This window comes from Anabrus simplex, chromosome 1 (genome assembly GCF_040414725.1).
Source record: "Anabrus simplex isolate iqAnaSimp1 chromosome 1, ASM4041472v1, whole genome shotgun sequence".
NCBI classification, from domain to species: domain Eukaryota; kingdom Metazoa; phylum Arthropoda; class Insecta; order Orthoptera; family Tettigoniidae; genus Anabrus; species Anabrus simplex.
In genome coordinates, this window is record NC_090265.1 from 827,258,612 (window position 1) to 827,280,631 (window position 22,020).

Sequence of the window (22,020 nt, forward strand, 5' to 3'; positions counted from 1 at the left end):
ACTACACAAGTATGGATTAGGTGGAGAACCCCAAACCTACAATATTGTGAAATGTTGAACTACCGATACAGAAATTAAATTGATAACATAGGTCATTGATACCAGTTGGGAATTTGATGTTCTTCGGTAATGTTTTGTGTTTAAATATAACGTATGGAGGTAGTTTACAGCTGTCAGCACTAATGGCCAACATCACTGTACAACATAACTTTTCGTTGCTGGTAGTTTTAACCAGAACACTTGCTGCTCCTTTCTCAGAAATAGTAGTGTTCCTTGGTATGTTTGGAGTTTGGTCAGCATTGCTGAGTTGTGAGAGAAGATAAAAGTTCTGCTGCCTTAACCTGATCACATGTCTGTGAAACTAACTTTAGGCATTTTTGGCACAGAGACCTTTTCTGCCGTAATGACAGGTCATTACGCCACATAAACTGAGTAACACACCTGCGACTTGCCTTGAATAAGTTTCCCAGAATATCGTGGGATCATACAATTTCCTGTGCTTTCAGTTGTAACATTTCATGAAAAACACTGTAGCCACTGTTCTGCATCTCTCTCACCCATTCCAGTAACGGTTCCTCAACACTCTGGAACTTGCCCTGTTTTGGACCATGAAATGCACCTTGTTGTTTTCTCAAATTTCTCATTTGTTCTTCATGAACAGAAAACTCACAACCTGCTGCTCTGTTATAATTTTCTTCTGAAAATTTTGCAATGTTTAGCTTGAATGAAGCCATGTAACTGTTGACTTTCCCCATGAGAAATATTTACTAACAAGCTCCACATGGTTGAGTTCACACAGCGCGAAAGTTGGCCCTTTCTGTTTGCTACTACAGATGCACATTCTTGCAACAAGTGCACGAATTGGATGTGTGGCTCTTAATTGGTGCAAAAAATATATGCAAATATTCGGTCAAAATATTAGGGGTGCAGCTGATATGTGAGTAAATACGGTACTACCATCACTTTACCAGCAAACAATGTTATCAATGTAGTGTGGCCTGTCACGACCGTGAGTCGCGACGCGCCCCCTTTCATGTCTCAGTGCCGAGCGAACGGACTTGAGTGAGTCTCGAATCCGCGACCTCCGAGACAGGATATTGAGTATTGATCTAGAGTTTTTATGATCATGTAACAGTGGTAAGAAGTTATAGTGTTTCAAATGTTGAGTGATAATTTTATTAAGTGGAAGAGAGTTATAAGTATTCAAAGCATAAGACTTCATACAAGTTCTACTTGGAGCAAGCTGGTGCAACACAAAGTGGGTTTATGTGTAATGTTATGGAATGGTCAGCTACACGGCATCAGTGAAAATCAGACGCAAAAGAAAGTTCTGTAAGTGTTTCTAGAAGCAAATCGAAGCAAATATCGCGTAGATTGTTGACGCAGCAAGAAACAAATTGTTCACGTGAATTCTATGTTACTTCCCCTCAGTTAGTGGGAGGAACACATGAACCAATCAGACTTAAAAACGTCTTACTTCTACGGGAGTAGAGGGGAAAGCTTCGAGAGGTTTTCAACAGTAAATATAGGGAATGATACTTCGACATATCGCGGGGAGAATCTGACTGACATCTGTACAAACAACATGTGTGTGGCTGTACGCCACAAAGGGAGAGGAACTGTCCAACTTCCGTGCTAGTAATGTGTGGGTGGACAGCAGTGCAGATCTTGTAGGTTATGTATGTAGCAAGTTGCTTTACGTCACACCGACACAGACAGGTCTTATGGCGACGATAGGACAGGAAGGAGCTAGGAGTGGGAAGGAAGTGGTTGTGGCCTTAATTAGGTACAGCTCCAGCATTTGCCTGGCGTGAAAATGGGAAACCACGGAAAACCATCTTCAGGGCTGCCGACAGTGGGGCTCGAACCCACTATCTCCCGAATACTGGATACTGATTACATAAAATCAGCTTCATGGTCCGTATCGCACTTCAATAGATTCACAATTAAGTATTTATTTTCCACCTAGTCGATACAATGCTTAAGGCAATTTTTAATGGTCAAAAGTGGTACATGTTTCGTATATTATCAACATCTTCAGCCACATAACACTGTTTAGATGAAAAATATATAAAATTGACAAAGTAATGCTTTAGAGGAAGTGTCCTTAAAATTAACATAATTATGGAATGGTCAGCTACACGGCATCAGTGAAAATCAGACACAAAAGAAAGTTCTGTAAGTGTTTCTAGAAGCAAATCGAAGCAAATATCGCGTAGATTGTTGACGCAGCAAGAAACAAAACATAATTATGTTAATTTTAAGGACACTTCCTCTAAAGCATTACTTTGTCAATTTTATATATTTTTCATCTAAACAGTGTTATGTAGCTGAAGATGTTGATAATATACGAAACATGTACCACTTTTGACCATTAAAAATTGCCTTAAGCAATCATTGTATCGACTAGGTGGAAAATAAATAAATACTTAATTGTGAATCTACTGGATACTGGCCGCAATTAAGCGCCTGCAGCTATCGAGCTCGGTATATGTACGTAGCAGTGAGCCACAGAGCCAGTTAAGTGTGGCTTAGCAAACGGTCTAGAAATTGCAAAGGGTTACGTGAGGCAGAGAAGGAATCACTGTGTACAGCATAGTTGGCAGACTGCTAGTACAAGGACTCAGACCGGCAATAACATGAACTTCGAACTGTTTGTCAGGAGGGCCGAGTATCATAGCGAGCCTATCCTATCCATAAACCAAATCTGGTAGTCAGAACTGTTTGGGAGAAAGACTATTCTGGTCAACGACGGAGTTAGAGGGTGTTGTGTTTGAATCCCAGAGCTACACATTCGCGTGAACTAAGCATCGCATCACTCAACGCGACTATGGTATCGTGGGCGCAGAGAAGAAGTCAAGAGAGAAGATGACCCAGAAGACTGAAGAAATCTTCAATCAAAAGCTAAGTAACTACCAAGTTTGTATGGTACGATCTTAATGTATTATAGAATGCAATTGAACTGGATAGTCAAAGACTTTGAGAGGGGCTATCTAACCAAGAACTAAAAGTGCGTCTGTACAAAGATTTTCAGGTTTCTTAATTGTATAATGTGTAAATATGTAATGTGTGCCTATCTATTCAATACAGGTGAAGGGAAAAGTGTGTGTGTGTAAAGGTAATCTTATTACTTTAAGATTAAGCTCCTGAAAATCCAAACCCAAGTCCCCAACCTGTTGAATCCTCTGGATCACAACAGGCCTGTACATGCTGGGGATGCCAGCTGATAGAGTCTCAGGAGAATACATCTATGTCACAACAGGGAAACATGTCAGGAACTTGTACAAGACATACAATAACAGTCCTGTATATCTAGTCATACAGATGATAAAGAAATGTAGTAAATAAGATCTTTTGGAATATGAGGGTGTGCTGAAATTGTAAAATGTTGATTTTTCTTCTTCTTATTTACAATTTGCTTTACGTCACACCAACACACTTAGTTCCGAATCTGTTAAAGTGCGATACGGACCACGAAGCTGATTTTATGTAATACAAATAGGTCTTACGGCGACTATAGCATAGGAAAGGTCTAGGAGTGGGAAGGAAGCGTCCGTGGCCTTAATTAAGGTACAGCCCCAGCATTTGCCTGGTGTGAAAATGGAAAACTACGGAAAAACATCTTCAGGGCTGCCGACAGTGGGGTTCGAACCCACTATCTCCCGTATGCAAGCTCACAGCTGCACGCCTCTAACCGCACGGCCAACTAGCCCGGTAATGTTGACCTTTCAACTACTCTTCAGGATGGGGGCCCGTACATCTATTGCAGTGAGAAAGCTGTCCGACTTGTTGGCTGAATGGTCAGCATACTGGCCTTTGGTTCAGAGGGTCCTGGGTTCGATTCCCGGCTGGGTCGGGGATTTTTAACCTTCATTGGTTAATTCCAATGGCCCGGGGGCTGTGTGTTTGTGCTGTCCCCAACATCCCTGCAATTCACACACCAGACATAACACTATCCTCCACCACAATAACACGCAGTTACCTACACATGGCAGATGCCGCCTACCCTCATCGGAGGGTCTGCCTTACAAGGGCTGCATTCGGCTAGAAATAGCCGCACAAAATTATTATTAATTATTATTAGTGAGAAAGCTAGCTTGTAGCAATACCACAGGCTTACCTCTTGTTCAGATTGTTGTTATAAAGGATCTACACAGTTTTGACCCCTATGCCTGTCACTGTATACAGATATTATATTACTGTAATAATATGAAGATGTTTGGGTTAACAAGGTTTTAACCAAAATGCACAAATGTTTAATCTACGGTAGAGCAAAAGAAAACTCCCAGTAATTATTTTTAATAAATATGGATCCCTCTTGTGAATCAGTGACAAAATGTCAGCCTTCACATCCCAGGATTGCAGGTTCAAACCCGTCAGAGATAGTCAAATCCTTGAAGGGTGGAAAAAAGTCCATTTGACACTCCATGCTGTATAAATTTGCATGTAAAAGATCTCTGGTGAAACACTTATCAAATTGAAATGCTTGCACACATTGCATAGGATTATTATTTTGAAAATAATAAATACAAAAGATTTTGTTTTGCATTTACTTTATGTTTCACCAACAGGGACAGATCTTAGACTGATGATGGGATAGAAAAGGGAAGGGAGCGACTGGGACCTTATTCAGGTACAGCCCCAGCAATTGCCTGCTGTGAAAACAGGGAACCACATAGAAAAGTTTTTGTGGTGATAGTAATGATGATGGACTTCTAAACTACATATTTATCAACATCAAATGATGTAAATTGATGTCTAATGAGTGATGACTTACTTGGTGACCCATCCGGGAAAAGATTGGAGTTGAAATATTACGGCTAGTGACAACAGGAGGTGAAGGAGGTTGCAAAATGATGCTTGAAGCAACAGGCTCTGGTTGCGGAGATGTAACAGTCTCAGGTGGCGTACTTAGCTCTGCTTGTTCTTCTGACCTGCCACCAACTCTGGACTGGGCTTCCACTATGAAATACAAAGTGTCATCAGTAACAGATAAGAAAAATAAGAAAAGCAAGTAATATTGAATTCAAAAGCTGTCTTATTACTACTTGCAAAGCAGAATATATAATTAATTTAGAAAACAAAAGTACAGTAGAACCTTGATTATCTGTCTTAATTAGTTGGGAAAAAAAAAGAGCGGTTAATCTGTATCGCCAATTTTAATGGACTTTAAACTACGCAAATGATATCATAAAATATATTAAATCCTCTTAAAAACCAAAATATTTACAGGTAGTCAATGCAACAAAAATAATAAATACTGTACTGGATTTACTCGTATATTAGACCCCCTCGCGTATTAGGGCTTTTTGAGACAAAGAAAATGAAAAAAATAAATCTTGCATACAAGAACCCACAACGTAATTCGTCCGAGAACAACAATGATTCCGCTTCAAAGCGGCTACAAGCCTTATGCAGCTCTGATGACATCACACAAATTTGTGAATAGTTTTGTCTGTATGACCCATACAATGAAAATACGTGTCTAAGTCAAGCGGTACATCTGTGTTTCATAGTTAAGAAATGTCCGCCTCCATAGCACAGGCCTAGAATGTCCGCCAGTGTAATGGTTAGCATAATTAGCTGCCATTCTCGGGAACCTGAGTTTGATTCCCGGTACCGTATTGCCAGAGATTTACGAATGGCAGGAAGGTTGATTTGTGGTAAAAATTGTACATGCAACTCCCTTCCACTGTCTAAAAAAGAGCTGCACCACCTTGGAATGAGGAAATGAGTTTACTTTAGTTAAGAAATATTCATGGTTGTTGCTAGGCCTATTAATATAGGCAGACAAAGTGATTGTTTAATATCTCGTAACTGAGGCCAATATAGGTTTTTTGGGAGAGAAGTAGGTTTAAAACTTGATAAACAATCCAATATCAATTATTTTACTCGCCAACGTATCTAACCAATAATAATAATATTGATTTTTTTATGTCCCCACTTACTTTCAACGATTTTTGGAGATGCCAAACAAAACATACTAGGGTATGCATTAATAAAAAAATGGGAGACAACAAACGTACAAAATTAAACATTATGATAATAAAACGCATTACCACCACACATGCAGATATCCATAAATGAGGCAATCTTTCCTGTTATCAATCAATCAATCAATCAATCAATCAATCAATCAATCAATCAATCAATCAATCAATCAATCAATCAATCAATCACTACTGATCTGCATTTAGGGCAGTCACTCAGGTGGCAGATTCCCTATCTGTTGTTTTCCTAGCCTTTTCTTAAATGATTGCAAATAAATTGGAAATCTATTGAACATCTTCCTTGGTAAGTTATTCCAATCCCTAACTCCCCTTCCTATGAACGAATATTTGTCCCAATTTGTCCTCTTGAATTCCAACTTTATCTTCATATTGTAATCTTTCCTACTTTTAAAGACACCAGTCAAACTTATTCGTCTACTAATGTCATTCCACACCATCTCTCCACTGACAGCTCGGAACATACCACTTACATGTAACTAATCTCATGTTTAGACCCGTATTGAAATTTGCTATAATTTGCTTACAAATTTGTATTTTTTATTTTTCTATTCCATCTTTTCAATACAATTGATTCTGTGTTGATAGAAGTTCACATTACTACAACACTACATTAAAAGGGACATGTTTCGCTTGGTTTCAAGCATTCTCAGCCTTTGTAATTTGTCTCATTGTTAATTTGCTTGTAACTAATTTGTACTTAATTATGATTCTAAAAACTATGTGGTAAAAGTACGTAAACATAGGCATTTGTAAACACAATGGACAGTTTAACAATTTAAAATGACAGTGCTAAAATTGGGATATTCATTAATTCTAATAACAATGACGTCCAAAATACAGTAATATCTTCACAATAATGAGATTTGGCTAAAATTCTCAAGTTCTTTGTTTTTTAAAAACAATTGTTAGTTGACGTATTGTATTAAAATTTGAGTCGTAAATTCTGTTAAAACTAATAGTGTCTAAAGCTTAAAATCTTAAATGCGTTGGAAATATTCTGCTTCATGTGTTGATTTGAGGCATGCTTCTGTAATCTATTAGCTGTAGACTGTGAAATGCAACTATTGGTCGTTTCCCCAAACTAGTCTTGATTTGATGAGCAGATTTTACATTGGAAGTAGATCGTTTTTATGAGAGCTTAGTCAAAAGGGACCTCAATCTGAGAATCTTGAGGTGTTGATATGTTTTCTTTTTCTCCTAATCTACAGTACTATGAGTGAGTCTCTTTCATATACTCATCTAAGTTAGTCCTTGCTTACTTCCTTATCCAGGTTAACAAGATATTGATTAGAAATAGGATATTTCATGTATAAAGTACCTGAAGGATGAGACTTGAAGAGTTCCTCTTTCAATGTGGGTAAGAAGACATTGATACGATCCCATGTTACAGTCCACAGCTGGGAGTACCCATCAGGTGTAGTAAACACTCCTGCAGAGTCCATAACAAGAAGCATGTTCTTCAGTGACTCCGGGATCGCTTCATACTACAAATGACAGAGACTATCATTAGAACAGAGGAAGTAGATTTTCTACTTCGAAACAATTAGGAAACACAGTGAAATAGAACATAACAGATACATCTGCCCAAAACAGTAAACAACTCTTCCTTTCCTTACGTTATTCCCTCACAATCGCCGGGTCCGTATCAAAATATTAACAACTAGTTCCATAAAATAAATAGGTTGATTTTTTAATACACTCATGCTCAAAAATTAAAGATAATGCTGATACGTGGTGAAACAACGCTATGGTGGGCGGTTTGCGGTTTTAAATCACCTCGGGGTATGCCCATGTGGTGCATTTGACCTGCGGTCGTCGCACGGTGGTGCTGGCAGCAGTCCAAATATGCAGAGGTGTATTGGTGCATGTCAGAGTATGGTGCAGCGAGTAAGTGTGCAGATGTTTTCAGACATGCTAATGGTGACTGTGTGGTGAAAATGGCTCAACGAACACATATTGATGATGTTATGAGGGGTAGAATAATAGGGCGACTGGAGGCTGGTCAAACACAGCAGGTCATAGCACGGGCCCTCCGTGTTCCACAAAGTGTGATCTCAAGATTATGGCAACAATTCCAACAGACAGGAAACGTGTCCAGGTGCTACAGTATGGGACGTCCGCAGTGTACAACACCACAAGAAGACCGGTATCTCACCATCAGTGCCCGCAGATGGCCACGGAGTACTGCAGGTAGCCTTGCTCGGGACTTTGCCACAGCCACTGGAACACTTGTCTCCAGAAACACAGTCTACAGAGGACTGAACAGACATGGTTTATTCGCCCCGAGACCTGCAAGGTGCATTCCACTGACCCCTGTTCACAGGAGAGACCGTAAAGCCTGGTGTCAAGAACACAGTACATGGTCATTGGAACAGTGGTCCCAGGTTATGTTCATGGACGAGTCCAGGTATAGTCTGAACAGTGAATCTCGCCGGGTTCTCATCTGGCGTGAACCAGGATCCAGATACCAACCACGTAATGTCTTTGAAAGGGACCTGTATGGAGGTAGGGGTTTGATGGTGTGGGGTGGGATTATGATTGGTGCATGTACACCCCTGCATGTCTTTGACAGAGGAACTGTAACAGGTCAGGTGTATCGGGACATCATTTTGCACCAGTATGTCCGCCTTTTCAAGGGTGCAGTGGGTCCCACCTTCCTCTTGATGGACGACCCCACCGAGCTGCCATCGTGGAGGAGTACCGTGAAAAAGAAGATATCCGGTGAATGGAGTGGCCTGCTTGTTCTCCAGACCTAAAGCCCATCCAGCACGTCTGGGATGCTCTCGGTCGATGTAGCGCTGCACGTCTTCAAACACCTAGGACACTTCAGGAGCTCTGACAGGCACTGGTGCAGAATGGGAGGCTATACCCCAGCATCTGCTTGACCACCTGATCCAGAGTATGCCAACCCGTTGTGCGGCCTGTGTACGTGTGCATGGTGATCATATCCCATATTGATATCGGGGTACGTGCGCAGGAAACAGCAGCATTTTGTAGCACGTGTTTTGGGACGGTTTTCTCAACTTATCACCAATAGCGTGGTCTTACAGATATGTTTCGTTTGTGTTCACTATGTGCCTATGCCATTAGCGCCAGTTTTGTGTAGTGCCACGTTGTGTAGCACCACAATATGCAATTATCCTTTATTTATGAGCATAAGTGTAGTAGCAACTATTTATTCTCTAGATACATAGCATACATACAAGGTTCTAAGTTTTGCAGGCCTTCGACGTAGCCACCAGCATTACGTATGTGTTCCCCGCTCCCCTTTCGATACCATCAGCACCATCAGGTGTGAAGAGAGCAATAGACTGCCTGTAAAATGTCTTCAACTGTTCAAAATCTAATCCCACATAGTTGTTCCTTCACCTTAGGGATTAGATCGAAGTCGTAGGGACTTAAATCTGAAGATAATGTGGGGTTGTACAACACTTCCAAACCCCAGCGATTGAAGAAATCGGACAGTGCTCCTGCTGCATGCGCCTTTATATTGTCGTGAGGAATGATGGATGGGTTATGCATAAAGCATAGTAGTTTCCTTCTCAATGCTGCTTGCAGGCTGTTGCAGAAACTAACAGTAGCTCTCTGCATTAACGGTCTGCCTTGGAGAAACAATATGCTTTACAATAACACCATCCCAATCACAGACAAAAGTCACCATAACTTTCACACTGGTGACAAGCTGCTGAACTGTTGTTCTTCGCGGTGATCTGTAATGACATCACTCGGTCGACTGACGTTTCAGCTTTGGTTTGTAAGACCTGGCCCAGGTCTCATCAACGGTAATGATCCAGCGTAGGAAGGGCTCATAGCACTGCGAGTATGAGCAACGTCATATTATAGCCATTTCCGTTAAATCATGTGGATCCAATCTTGAGGTAATTATTTGCATTCCCAGCCAGTCCTTCAGGATGTGAATCATAGTCAAAGGTGCCAGTCTGGTATCTTGGGCTAACTCATGAACTGTGGAGTTCTGATCCGTCTCAATTATTGTGGACACAGTCTGCAAGTCACTGGCACTTACTGGTAGATGACCAGACCGAGATATGCCTGGCACATTTTCATGTTCTCCTCAGCAAGCTCTTATTCACCTTGCTACTGTTCGGTAAGGTAATGCAGATGCACCGCAAGCCTCTTGCAGTCCTTTGTGACATTGTTGTGCATTGCAACCTCTAGCACATTCAATATTTATCCAGCTTCTCTGCTGTTCCTTCAAAAACATTGTGACTGTATTTTGCAGGACATCATCCACCAATTGATCACATACAAACAAGCAGAATCTAACAATGTTATGTGCGTATCATTCAAAACTTTTAGTGCCATGAGCCCATATTGTATATTCAGACTTGATCTGATTCTTTTAAACATTCATTTATTTCAAAAATTAAGTTCCCAGAAGGGAACCATAATTTAATTTTACCGATTGCAAATGTTGAAGTATTCAAGCTCTTTAGGCCTCTTCAGTCATGAAATTACCACTACTCTGCCCCAGTGTAGCAGTGGGCTTATCAGTTATTTACTTTTGCAGGTATAAGCATATTTTGGTATAACTTGGAATATAATGTATTTTAATTTACTTGATATTATCAAATGATGTTCAGAATACTGCTTTAAATTTTTTTGATCTTTTCAACAAGTTTTTTTTGCATTAATTTTTATATTAGAACAGTTTCCTTTATTGCACATAGTATTTAATAAAAAATAGGAATTTTGTGTATTATATTGTTCTATATGCCCCTATCCAACTCTGGTAAGATACAGTGTGCAGACTGTACTGTCTCTCCTCGGATGCGCTATATCAAGTACATTACTTTCATTGCCCTGTCTCAGTCTCATCCTTGGCATGCATCCTTTCAGTGGGCTTCAGGCCTGGTGAGGAAAGGAATGGGAAACTACCTCATTCCTCATTTCCCAAGTACACTTCTTCAGTGACACCCAGGCAAATTAAGACAACTCATGATGGATCTGTTGAGATTCCAACCAGGCTCGGGCTGAGGACTCAACATACAAATGTTCTACTGTATGTTAAAGAGTTCATTTCTGAGCAGAATTATTAGTGTAACAAAGTGAATTTTCTAGAATTCTTGCATAAATGCATTACCAGTATTAGTATTATTATTGCTATTAGGTCAAAATAAGCTTACAATATTTACTTTACGAAGCATTAAAAATTAAAACGATCTCTTATGTAATGACTTTATTTACTGCTTTCCACCTTCTTGTCTTGCTTTCTACAACTTTCTTTTAACCACCTTTAACATATTTTCCCCCCTGATAATGAAGCATTTTATTCATAATTTCCTAGGTCCCTACTGGTGAGGAACATTTGGCCACCTACAAAGATCTTACAAACATCTAAATATTCCATACACAACTCTTGAGCTGTGAAGAACCACCAATGGAAAAGCAGACAATGAAAAAAGAAAAAATCAACTCACCAGCAAATCACTCTTGTCCGCATGCATATATTTGTCCATGAAGTCCAGGATAGTAAGCCACAGTGCTGTGAAGGTTGGCAGAGACTGTAATGGTGTCAGGTGATGGAGAAAGACCTACAAAATAACATTAACTTTAATTCTTCAAAGGCACTAAATGGTTTTTCATGTGTTGTACGATATGTCTAGAAAATGGCAAGGTCAAAGTGCTGGGGAAGGGTTTTATTGGAAGAATACAAACTGAGAATATAGCAAAAATTGAAAATGAAAAATGGGACAGGTTCAGCAAACTTAGAGAGACAGCAAAAAAAGTTGGAATAAAATGCACATGTGAAATAAAACAGGATTGGGTAACTGAAGAAATGCTGGACAAAATGGAAAAATGTTAACACTACAGAAGGAAGAAAGATGTATAGAAAATTAAATAATGAACTAAAAGGCCAGATAAAAGTGGATGTGAAACCTGAAGCAAAATAGAATGGCTGGAAAGATAAGGTAAATTTGACCTGATGTCCAAAGATGCAATGGAGGACATTCAAGGAAATAAGGAAAGGAAGTAGAATGAATGAGACTGAAAGAGTACATAGAATGGTTATATGATTGGAATAGTAGATGAGATGAGAACAGTATAAATCTGGAGAAAAATGAAATGAAGATCAGATTGGTTCCAGTATACTGGAAGAGGAAAAAGAAGCACCCATTAACCCAATCGCATCATTTGATGACCCTAGCTCGTCATAGTTATTCGTGGCATATGAATCAAATGACGAGCTCTCCTCACGGCGATGCACAGCTGTACATCAATCCATGTAGTTCAGTTACTAACCCACAGACGCCACTTGTATGCATTCTGAGCTGAAGTTTACACATGTGGCTTCGGTTTTTTCCCTTTCAGCAGGTTCTCACACACTTCCGGAACAAGAGATAAGAGAATCTTTTTTCATATAATTTCGCTCTTGTCAGTTGCCATAATGGCGTCAAGCAGATGTGCTGGTGTTGATGAAGAAGGAATACGGAAGCTAATAAATAGTGTTTTAGAGAGTGATATTGAAGGCAGTGATGTTTGTGACGACGAAATAGACCCTGCAGTACTTAGTTTGAGTACTAGCGATGCATATAATAGTTCTGATGACATGGAAAGTGATGCAAATAACGACGATGTGCCGAGTCTTTCGAAATGAGCTCGTACCTCAGCACAGACTAACTTGACTGACTGGAACTGGACAAAAAGTGACAATAAACCTGTTATACATAAGTTTAGTGAATACAGTGGGGTTAGTGAAAACTAACTGAAAAAGTTTGAAACACAGCCACTATCTGAACTCTCAGTTTTTTGTGAATACACGAACCCTTTGTTTGACAAAATATCTGTCGAGACAAATTCATATGCAGCAAAACAGTTGAGCAATCCTGACAGAAAAAAGTTGAAAGACGATGACAAATGGTTTGAGACTACACCCGACGAAATTAGGGCATATTTTGCGTTAATTATACTAATGTCACAAGTGCGAAAGTCAAGAATACAGTTATAATGGAGTAAAAACAGGTGTATAAACACTCCTCTTTTTCGTGAAACCATGAGCAGGGGAAGATTTATTATAATTTCACGATTTTTACATTTTGTTGATGATGAACAAGTCGATAGTAGTGACAAACTAAGAAAGATTACGCCTATAATACAACATTTCTGCTCCAAATTTTCAGAATTATATTTACCTTCATAAGACATTGCTCTAGATGAAAGTCTAATGAAATTCAGAGGCCGCCTTTCATATGTCCAGTGTAATAGGTCTAAACATTCTAGGTTTGGAATAAAAATTTACAAAATTTGTGAATCAAGTTCTGGCTACCGTCTATCTTTCAAAATTTATGTAGGTGATGATGTAACGGATCCAAGTCTGCCAGGAAGTACAAATGTTGTGCTCAACATGTGTGAACCCTTGTTAGGCAGAGGACATACATTGTTTTTAGATAACTGGTATTCTTCCCCAGATTTATTCAAAAGGCTACACGACAAGCAGATGAATGTAACTCGAACTGTTAGACAGAACCGAAAAGACATGCCTCGCGATATCAGTAAGACGAAACTAAAACGTGGAGAGTATGAGACGTGGGCTGCCAACAGTATGTTGTGTGTGAAGTGGAAAGATAACAAGGATATTTGCTTTGTCACCACTAAACACAAATCAGCTGACATGACAGGGACAGGCAAACTCAGACGAAAGAGAGGACAAACCCCGAGGGAAGAAGTGATAAAGCCCAAGTGTGGCCTTGAATATCAGAAGGGGATGGGTGGTGTTGACCTTCAGGATCAGGTTACAGCTCTGTTCCCCGTCATGCGACGCACAGTGAAAGGGTATAGGAAAATATTCTTTTACCTCCTAGATATGTGTATTTTCAATTCCTTCACTGTGTATCACAAGATCGCTGCTAACAGAAAGACGAGCTACACGGACTTCCGAACTAGCATTGCACAGCAGCTACTAGAGACTGTTCAGTTGCCGGAGTACTCTGTTCGAGGTCGACCTTCAGCGAGCACCACCCCAACCAGATTACAAGCTCAATCATGGGCCCACTTTCCCATGCGTATTCCCCCTACAGAGAAAAAATCAAAAGTCACGAGAAGGTGTGTTGTGTGCTACAGCCGGGGTAAAAGAAGCGAAAGTTGCTGGCAGTGCAAAAAATGTGGCGTAGCTCTTCACTTAGAAGAATGTTTTGTGGTGTACCACACCCAGCAGACGTACTAAAATAGCAGCATTGGTAAGTTTATTACTTCCTTATCATGCATGCAAATTTTCAGAAAGGAATATTTACTGGTTGGTTTTGTATGATTTTCTAAATAATAGTGTGATGACGACAGCCGTAGAGTGGTATTTAAATGTGATTTCTTAGTGAACTCCTATGGTATTTAAATGTGAGGCGAATGGGTTAAGGAAATGAAGAATGGAAAGGCAGTTGTAGATGAAATTCCAAGTTGAACAACTCAAGGTCCTGCAGGAGAAGGGAAAAGAAATATTTGTAAAGCGATGATGATGATGATTGTTGTTTAAAGGGGCCTAACATCGAGGTCATCGGCCCCTAATGGTACGAAATGAGATGAAATGGAATGACAAATTAAAAGCCCAAAATTCTCCACTGACCAGAATTCAAAACACGAGGACGAAGAATGAATGGATGGATGGATATGAATATAAAACAATCAGTGGATGCCACCTGCAATACCTTACATTTATAGAAACTGACGGAAAAACAATATGATTACTGACCAAGGGACTGCTGCTAGAGCATAATACTGAATCAAGGATGCTTGCAGTCTGAAGAGGTCCAAAATCCAAGTTATTGGCCCCTCATAACGGTACTTATCGCTAGGAAAGTAGAACCATGGTATCTGTCATATTGCTATTTGTTTTACGTCGCACTGACACAGATAGGTCTTATGGCCCCAGCATTTGCCTGGTGTGAAAATGGGAAACCACGGAAAACCATCTTCAGGGCTGCTGACAGTGGGGTTCGAACCCACTATCTCCCGAATACTGGATACTGGCAGCACTTGAGCGACTGCAGCTATCGAGCTCGGTCCGTCATATTGCGGTACTAATCAAAAGTAGCAGAGACTCGTGGTATATAACACATTATAGTACTACTCACAGGTTATGAAATTCGACATATAATACAGACCTATGGTTTTTCTCACATTGCGGCGCCATTTACAGGCAACGGAACCCTATGGTGTTCATCACATAAGAGTACTAACCACAGTCACCTTCCCCTATCCCATGGTGTTCCTCATATAGTGGGTACTAATCATAGGGAAGGCAGAACCATGGTAGCTATCATCCCATGGTCCTGCTCATATGGTGGTACTAATCACAGGTACTGCAAAAGCCGACCGCACGGTGCTCCTGTGTGTTACTAATCACAAACCTATTTCGTACCTAATATAGCGGTACTACGCGCACGTAAAAGCGATCCTTGGTGTTCTCCGCGTGGTGGTACTAATCACAAGTAGTTTCATAGTTCTAATACAATCATCCCTTGGTCGCCCCTTTTAGTCGCCTCTCACGACAGGCAAGGGATACCGTGGGTGTATTATTCGTCTGCCTCCCCCACCCACAGCGGGTAGTGTGTTTGGTCCGCGAGAGGTATTTTATTTCCCTCAAGTCCGCCGGCAAGCCGGTTAGGACCCCCCTATCTGCCACCTGGGACGTGCCACGTGGGAGCATCACCTCTCCCCCTGCTACGCCTGCGTAGTAGGTTCGTGGTATTTGTAAAGCTTTGTCAAGAAATATACTTAAAAGGAAAATAGTGGAAAGACTTTCTTGAAACTATAATAATACCAATAGAAAAGAGGAAAAATACTAAGAAATGTGAAGAACACAGAGCACAAAGCTTAATATCTTATGTGGCTAAAATACCATTATGAGCAATTAACAAACGGAAGGATTTACAGCTGAATGGAGAATTACACTGGAGAAGAGCAATATAGATTTTGGTGTGAGGTAGGCATAAGGGATGCCATAGGTTTACTGAAAGTTATAGGAGAAAGGTACACAAAGAAGATTGCGGTATAACCCTGATTTTGTGTGACCTCGATTTAGTGTAAACCTGCATTGAAGAGAAGAAATTTCAAGTCCTGAAAATTATTCCATAAAAGCAATGCAATTTTATATTTGATTTAATGTAATTCACATTATGGCAAAACCTACATTTAATGTAGTTAAAATTCTCAAATAATTTCTATTCAATATGGTTATGGGACATAAGAACCTATGAAAAAGCAGTCATAAGCTTGCTATGGATGATTCAAGGCAGAAGAGGAATTTAGAGAGTGGGCACTTCGGGTTAAAGTGAGATGCCAGATACAGGTACACATCCAACTGAGGCTGCTGAAGTACAGTAGAATAGAAAAACCCATAGCCTGTTTCCAGTCATTTGACCGGGTCAGGAATGAATGAATGAATGAATGAATGAATGAATGAATGAATGAATGAAGCCCCATCTAGCGGCAAGGATAGGAACTATGCTGGCTGCCGAAGCCTGTCACACTCCTCTGGGGCAATGATTAATGAATGACAGATGAAATGATATTGGAGAGCGTTGCTGGAATGAAATATGACAGGGAAAACCAGAGTACCCGGAGAAAAACCTGTCTCGCCTCTGCTTTGTCCAGCACAAATCTCACATAGAGCAAACAGGATTTGAACCACGGAACCCAGCGGTGAGAGGCCGGCGTGCTGCCGCCTGAGCCACGGAGGCTCAGTAGAAGAGAACCCTATTGTAATGACAATATTATTACGCCCTTCAAAAATTCCTATATTAATCTGTGCAATATCCTGCAGTTACAAAGAGAACCCTTCATCCGTTATTATGGGCAAATTCGGGCGTATTAGTTTTACCGTTACCGGTATCCATATTCATATAGTTCAGCGTTTATATTGAATGCGATTGGTTATCTCCCATACTGATTCCTCACTACCTGGATGAGCAAGCTCTCCCCGACATTCAGTATGAAAATAATCACTCGTAATTCAAAGGTGCTGCAGACGTCGATTAATAATACCCACAACTCTGACTGGTGAAAACAAACATTGGAAGAACATATTTTTGCAATAAGTGCACTGACAGCAGTTAACTCTTTAGAAATAAAGGCTGCAGTAAACAATTGCTTAATTTTAATACTAGTACTGAAATAAAATAAGAATGTGATATTTTTCGTTCTCAAGATACAGTGGTGTGCATAACTAATCTGGTTAAATTCCAGAAAGGCTGATCCCATGCATATTTATAGTAAAAAGGTTATCATTACTCTACAGGGAGCTTTGAAATATGTTTTCATAATATGTATGTGGTAAACCTGGGTTAGTAAGAAAATGGAAACGTTTGCCACCAGCCTCTGGAGTGAAGCTATTGCAATTTTTAAGAATGAAATTGAATATGAGTGTTCAGACTATTAGCATTACAAAATACCATGTTGATGAGTAGGCTGCTGTTTAAAAAACCATCCACAAAATAATTTGAACGAAACGATTGCTGTTTTATACTGATTTTAACCCATTGCCTTGCAATGACGGAAATATCCGTCATTGTCCGCGGGTTGCCATAAATGCAATGACGGAAATTTCCGTCCACCCTCTTTATTGCTTTGTTGAGGTTTCCAAGGATACATATTGATATTTCTTTGCAATCCCAACATGTCTATGAGATGTTGGTAATCGTATTTCAGCTATCTTTGCCCTTCAGCTACGTATTTCACTGCCAAAGAGTCTAAATACGAGAGTAAATTGCCCTGTAACGCTTTAGTGAAGGTAAAGTCAACGTCATGGCTGGGTCGGATGAAGCTCGAATATTACGTTTTTTGGAGGAAAGCGATGTCAGTGACAGTTTTCTCGATGAAAGTCTGACACATCCCACTCTGATGAGTCTAGTGTCAGACCTAAGCCGAAACGCTGGTTAACCCTCCGTTACACGCGCCGCGGAATGAGAGTCCGCACTTTATTATTCTTTGGTATCATAGGCCGAAAATGCAAGGCAGAACGGGCTGCCTTCTTGTAGCTTCCTTCTGCAACAATACAAAGGCCGTGACGGCATGAGAATGTCTGAGTAATCGCCGAGCTGTTGATTACGGAAGTTTATATTGTCAACTGCAGACTTGCGGAGTCTGAGTCCGCAGGCGTGTATTGGTGAGTTGTTAATCTTACTCACTCTTTTCGTAAGTCGTCCATTCTTCCGTTATTATTTATTATAAAATTATATACTTTTATTACCTACAAGTGTAGTAGTGGGCTCATTTTGATATATATTCTACTTGTGATTATTTACAGTGGGATAAACACGATATTTAAAAATGAGCTAAGAATAATTATTTTGCGTCCTCTTTTCACATGGTGCGATTTATCCCGAGAGTTATAGATCAAATCGAGCAGTCATTGGATGACGATGAAGTTGGTGCAAATTATGATAGTGATCGGGACATCGTAAACGATAGTGATCATAATTCTGAGAGCAAACAGTCCACGTACGAAGAGGACGTGACTGAATGTGAACAGCATGGAATATATGTTGGAAAGGACGGGGCCGAGTGGAATCATCGCCCTGCAATAGAAGGGTCGGGCAACCTGAACATAACATTATAAAACGCTTGCCTGGAGTATTAGGAGTTGCCATGAATACTGAGACGCCAGTTGAAGCTCTGCAATTGTTCTTTACCGACGAAATGCTACAAGAAATCTTAACATGCACAAATGGCTATATATACTCTTGTGCCATACAAGTCAAGGAAAGACAACGTTGTATTAGTTCTATCTACTTTTCATGAAGACCATTCTATTGATGACGATTCAGATGGATCAAAACCCTCAATAATTACCTTCTATGACGACACGAAGTATGAAATGCACTTACTCCATGGCAAGGACATTACGACGTCGTGACTTCTTCCGTGCGATATACGTCAATTAATAGAATGTAACGATTATAATTTCATTCAAGGAGTAAATTAATAACCAATTATTGTTAATTTACAATTAGTTTTGCTAAGTCCCGTGATTTGCAGTTGATAACTTCTAATTTATCCTAAAGGACTGAAATGTTCTTGTAAATGTAGATTATATATACATTTATCAATATAAATACAATCAAAATAAAGTAATTACGATGCAAGGCAGATTGAAAAAAGAGAGAAATAAGGAATTATTGAAAAAAGAATTGATATGAAAGGAATGGAAGCTTACAAACAATCGCGGACTGTCAGTCCGCGCGCGTGTAGTGGTGTTACAATAGAGCGCGCGTTTAACGGAGGGTTAACAGAGCAAACGCCTGAAAAGCCTTACATCTGATCTGTAATATGTGATGGTGCAATTTATGTTACCGTATTTTCTCGCATAATTAACACCCTTGCATAATTTATGAATCCCAATATTTTTGGGTCCACAGTGGACAAAAAGAAGTGTTCACGTATTTGAAGCACCCACTTCTTCGAACATCCATAACGTAGGCTCTGGATGTGTTTCGAAATAAAGATGTCAACTATTCAGGTAGCAGCCTTCCTACTGCAAATCTGGGCATTCCAAATACTGGGCAACGTGCTGTTATCAGCCGGTAGGAAATACCACTGCAGTAGTTCAGTGAGAGAATCAGCGCAGAAGTGACTAGTGGACGCTCTATTCCAGTCGGGTACAAATGTATTTTTCGAGTGTTTCGGTAACGGGACATCCATTTTCTGTGATCTCAGAATCGTTTGTTAGTCCACAGTGAGCAAGACTTTGAGTAATACTGCATCATATAAACTTGCGGTGATCAGTTACGCCGAAACATACGGGCATAGGGCAGCAGACTACAAGTATTCAGTGTCTGAATGCAATGTGTGCTACTGCGGTAACAGAGAAGTGTACTTCAAGTGACCAAGAAGTCTCGCCAAGCATTTCACGGACCAAAACGTGGCAAGTTTCCAAAAGTAGAGGATCTACTTGAATACATGATTTCATTAAGCATGGATATACCGTTTCTCACGAAATGCTGTATTTTAAAGGACGAGAAATAGCTGTTGCACATGGAATCAGTGACTCAGATTTGAAGGTTAGCCAAGGTGGGATGATTAATTTTATGAAGAGAAATGGACTTTCTCTTCGACGAAGAACAACATTCAACCAAAAAGTAATTGATTTTCATCGCTTTGTCATTGAGAAGCATAACGTGAAGCTCCTAAATAGGAACTGCAGGTCAGACGCCAATCAGCTCCATATGCCACAAAGTCGAACAATCGATAAGAAGGGGACATCGAGTGTTATCGTATAAACTACCGGAAGCGAACAATGATGTACTGCAATACTTGCTGTAACAGGTGATGGCAGAAAGCACGCACCTTACGTTGTTCTAAAACGAAAAGCAATGCCTAAAGTACAATTTCCGCAAGGGATTCATGTTTGTATCCAAGCAAAAGGGTGGACGGACATGTCACTCATACAAGATTGAATATGAACGGTTAGGGAAAATATAGCAGGGTCCTTCCTTTGATGCCCGGCCCTTCTCGTGCTGGACAGTTTTCTTTTTTGCCGGCATGTCATTATTATGTACTTAAATGAATTGTAATTTTATTAGTTCATGTTTATTTCACTTCAGGTCTTGTTTCCAGCTCATAACAGGAAGAATATTTTTGACTTTTCAGAAAGAATCTCACACTGGAATTTTATGCCAAACGACGATAACCGAAAATGAGTTGAACCAATTGTGTGTACATTTGATGTATCTTTTAAATGTAAATGAATTTTAAATATTTTAATTCCTTGAATAATTTACACATCTGAAGTTTTCACTTGTATTTTTTGTAAAAAAAAAAAGTGCATTAATTATGTGAGAAAATACGGTAATATAGGCAAAGATTTCAGGAAATGGTGTGCTTTCTACTGTAACCTCGATTTAAGGTAAACCCCCATTTAAGGTTTAAAAAATCAGGTCCCTCTAAAAATGCTAAATAGGGGTTCTACTATATATGCAATCTTTATAGAGTTAGGGAAAGCATTCAACGGAGTAAAGTGGGATAAGCTCATGAAAATACTTAAAAAGCATTGACTTGAAGAGAGAGGGAGAGACAGAGAGAGGAGACTCTTTCAAGGAATTGTATCACAATCAAATAAGAGTAAGAATAGGAAGAGAATTAACAAAAGAAATCTGACTAGGGATAGGAGTTAAGACAAGGCTGCTGCTTATCACCTACTCCGTTTAACCTTTACTTGGAAGAAATCATTTGCAAAAGTTTAAATAGAGAGAGATTAGTCAACACTGGAAGCAAGATAATTGAATGCACCCGGTTCGCTGATGATATGACTGTAACAGCTGAGAACACTAAGACCCTCTACAAAATGCTTCGAGAATTAAACAAGTGCGAAGAGTATGGAACAAGCACAAACAAAAGAATACAAAATTCATGATACTTGGAGATAAAGGCTTTAAGTTATAATCAAGATAGGAGAAACTACTGAGCAGATGGATAAGTTTAAATACCTTGGTGGTATTGTAACTATGGTGCAGAAACATGGATACTGAGGAAAGAACGGAGAAGAATACACACATTTGAGATGTGGATTTGGAGAATAGAAGGAGTGAGCTGGGAAGATAGAATAACAAACAGGCAAGTGCTGAAGAGAGTGGGAGAAGAGAGAAGAGAGCTTAATATAGTATCCTGTATAATTGGTACTAGTTTCGACCCTACATATAATGGGTCACATTCAGCTATGATCTAATTGGAAATACTGTATTTTCTCACGTATTAGACCCCCTTTTCCCCCAGTTTCACAGCCAAAAAAAGTAGCAGGGGGTGGGGCCCTCCAATATCTGATAACCTCAAATTTTGTGCAGTGAACACATGGTTTCTAGACTATAAAGAGCTATAAATTTGCACGTAAACATTCTACACTATTAACATAAAGAAATATTCTTTGCTCACTGTCGGAGGCAAAACTTCACATGCCCTGATGAAATCCAATGCAATTTGGCTGAAAACTTGGCTTTATTATTAATAAATATATATATAGTGGCTTTAATCCAGTTCATTCATTTCTTTATGTTAATACAATGAG

General features: G+C 39.8%; 1 protein-coding gene across 1 annotated transcript in view; it reads right to left on the reverse strand.

Moving 5' to 3' along the window:
• Window positions 1-22,020, reverse strand: part of garz (Sec7 domain-containing protein garz) — a 332,880-nt gene that overhangs the window by 47,676 nt on the left and 263,184 nt on the right. The window contains exons 29-31 of the mRNA XM_067136362.2: window positions 11,450-11,563; window positions 7,330-7,495; window positions 4,778-4,962 (exon numbers count right to left, since the gene is read on the reverse strand). Of these exons, the coding sequence (XP_066992463.2) occupies window positions 4,778-4,962; window positions 7,330-7,495; window positions 11,450-11,563 (465 nt within the window). The remainder of the gene's footprint in view (window positions 1-4,777; window positions 4,963-7,329; window positions 7,496-11,449; window positions 11,564-22,020) is intronic.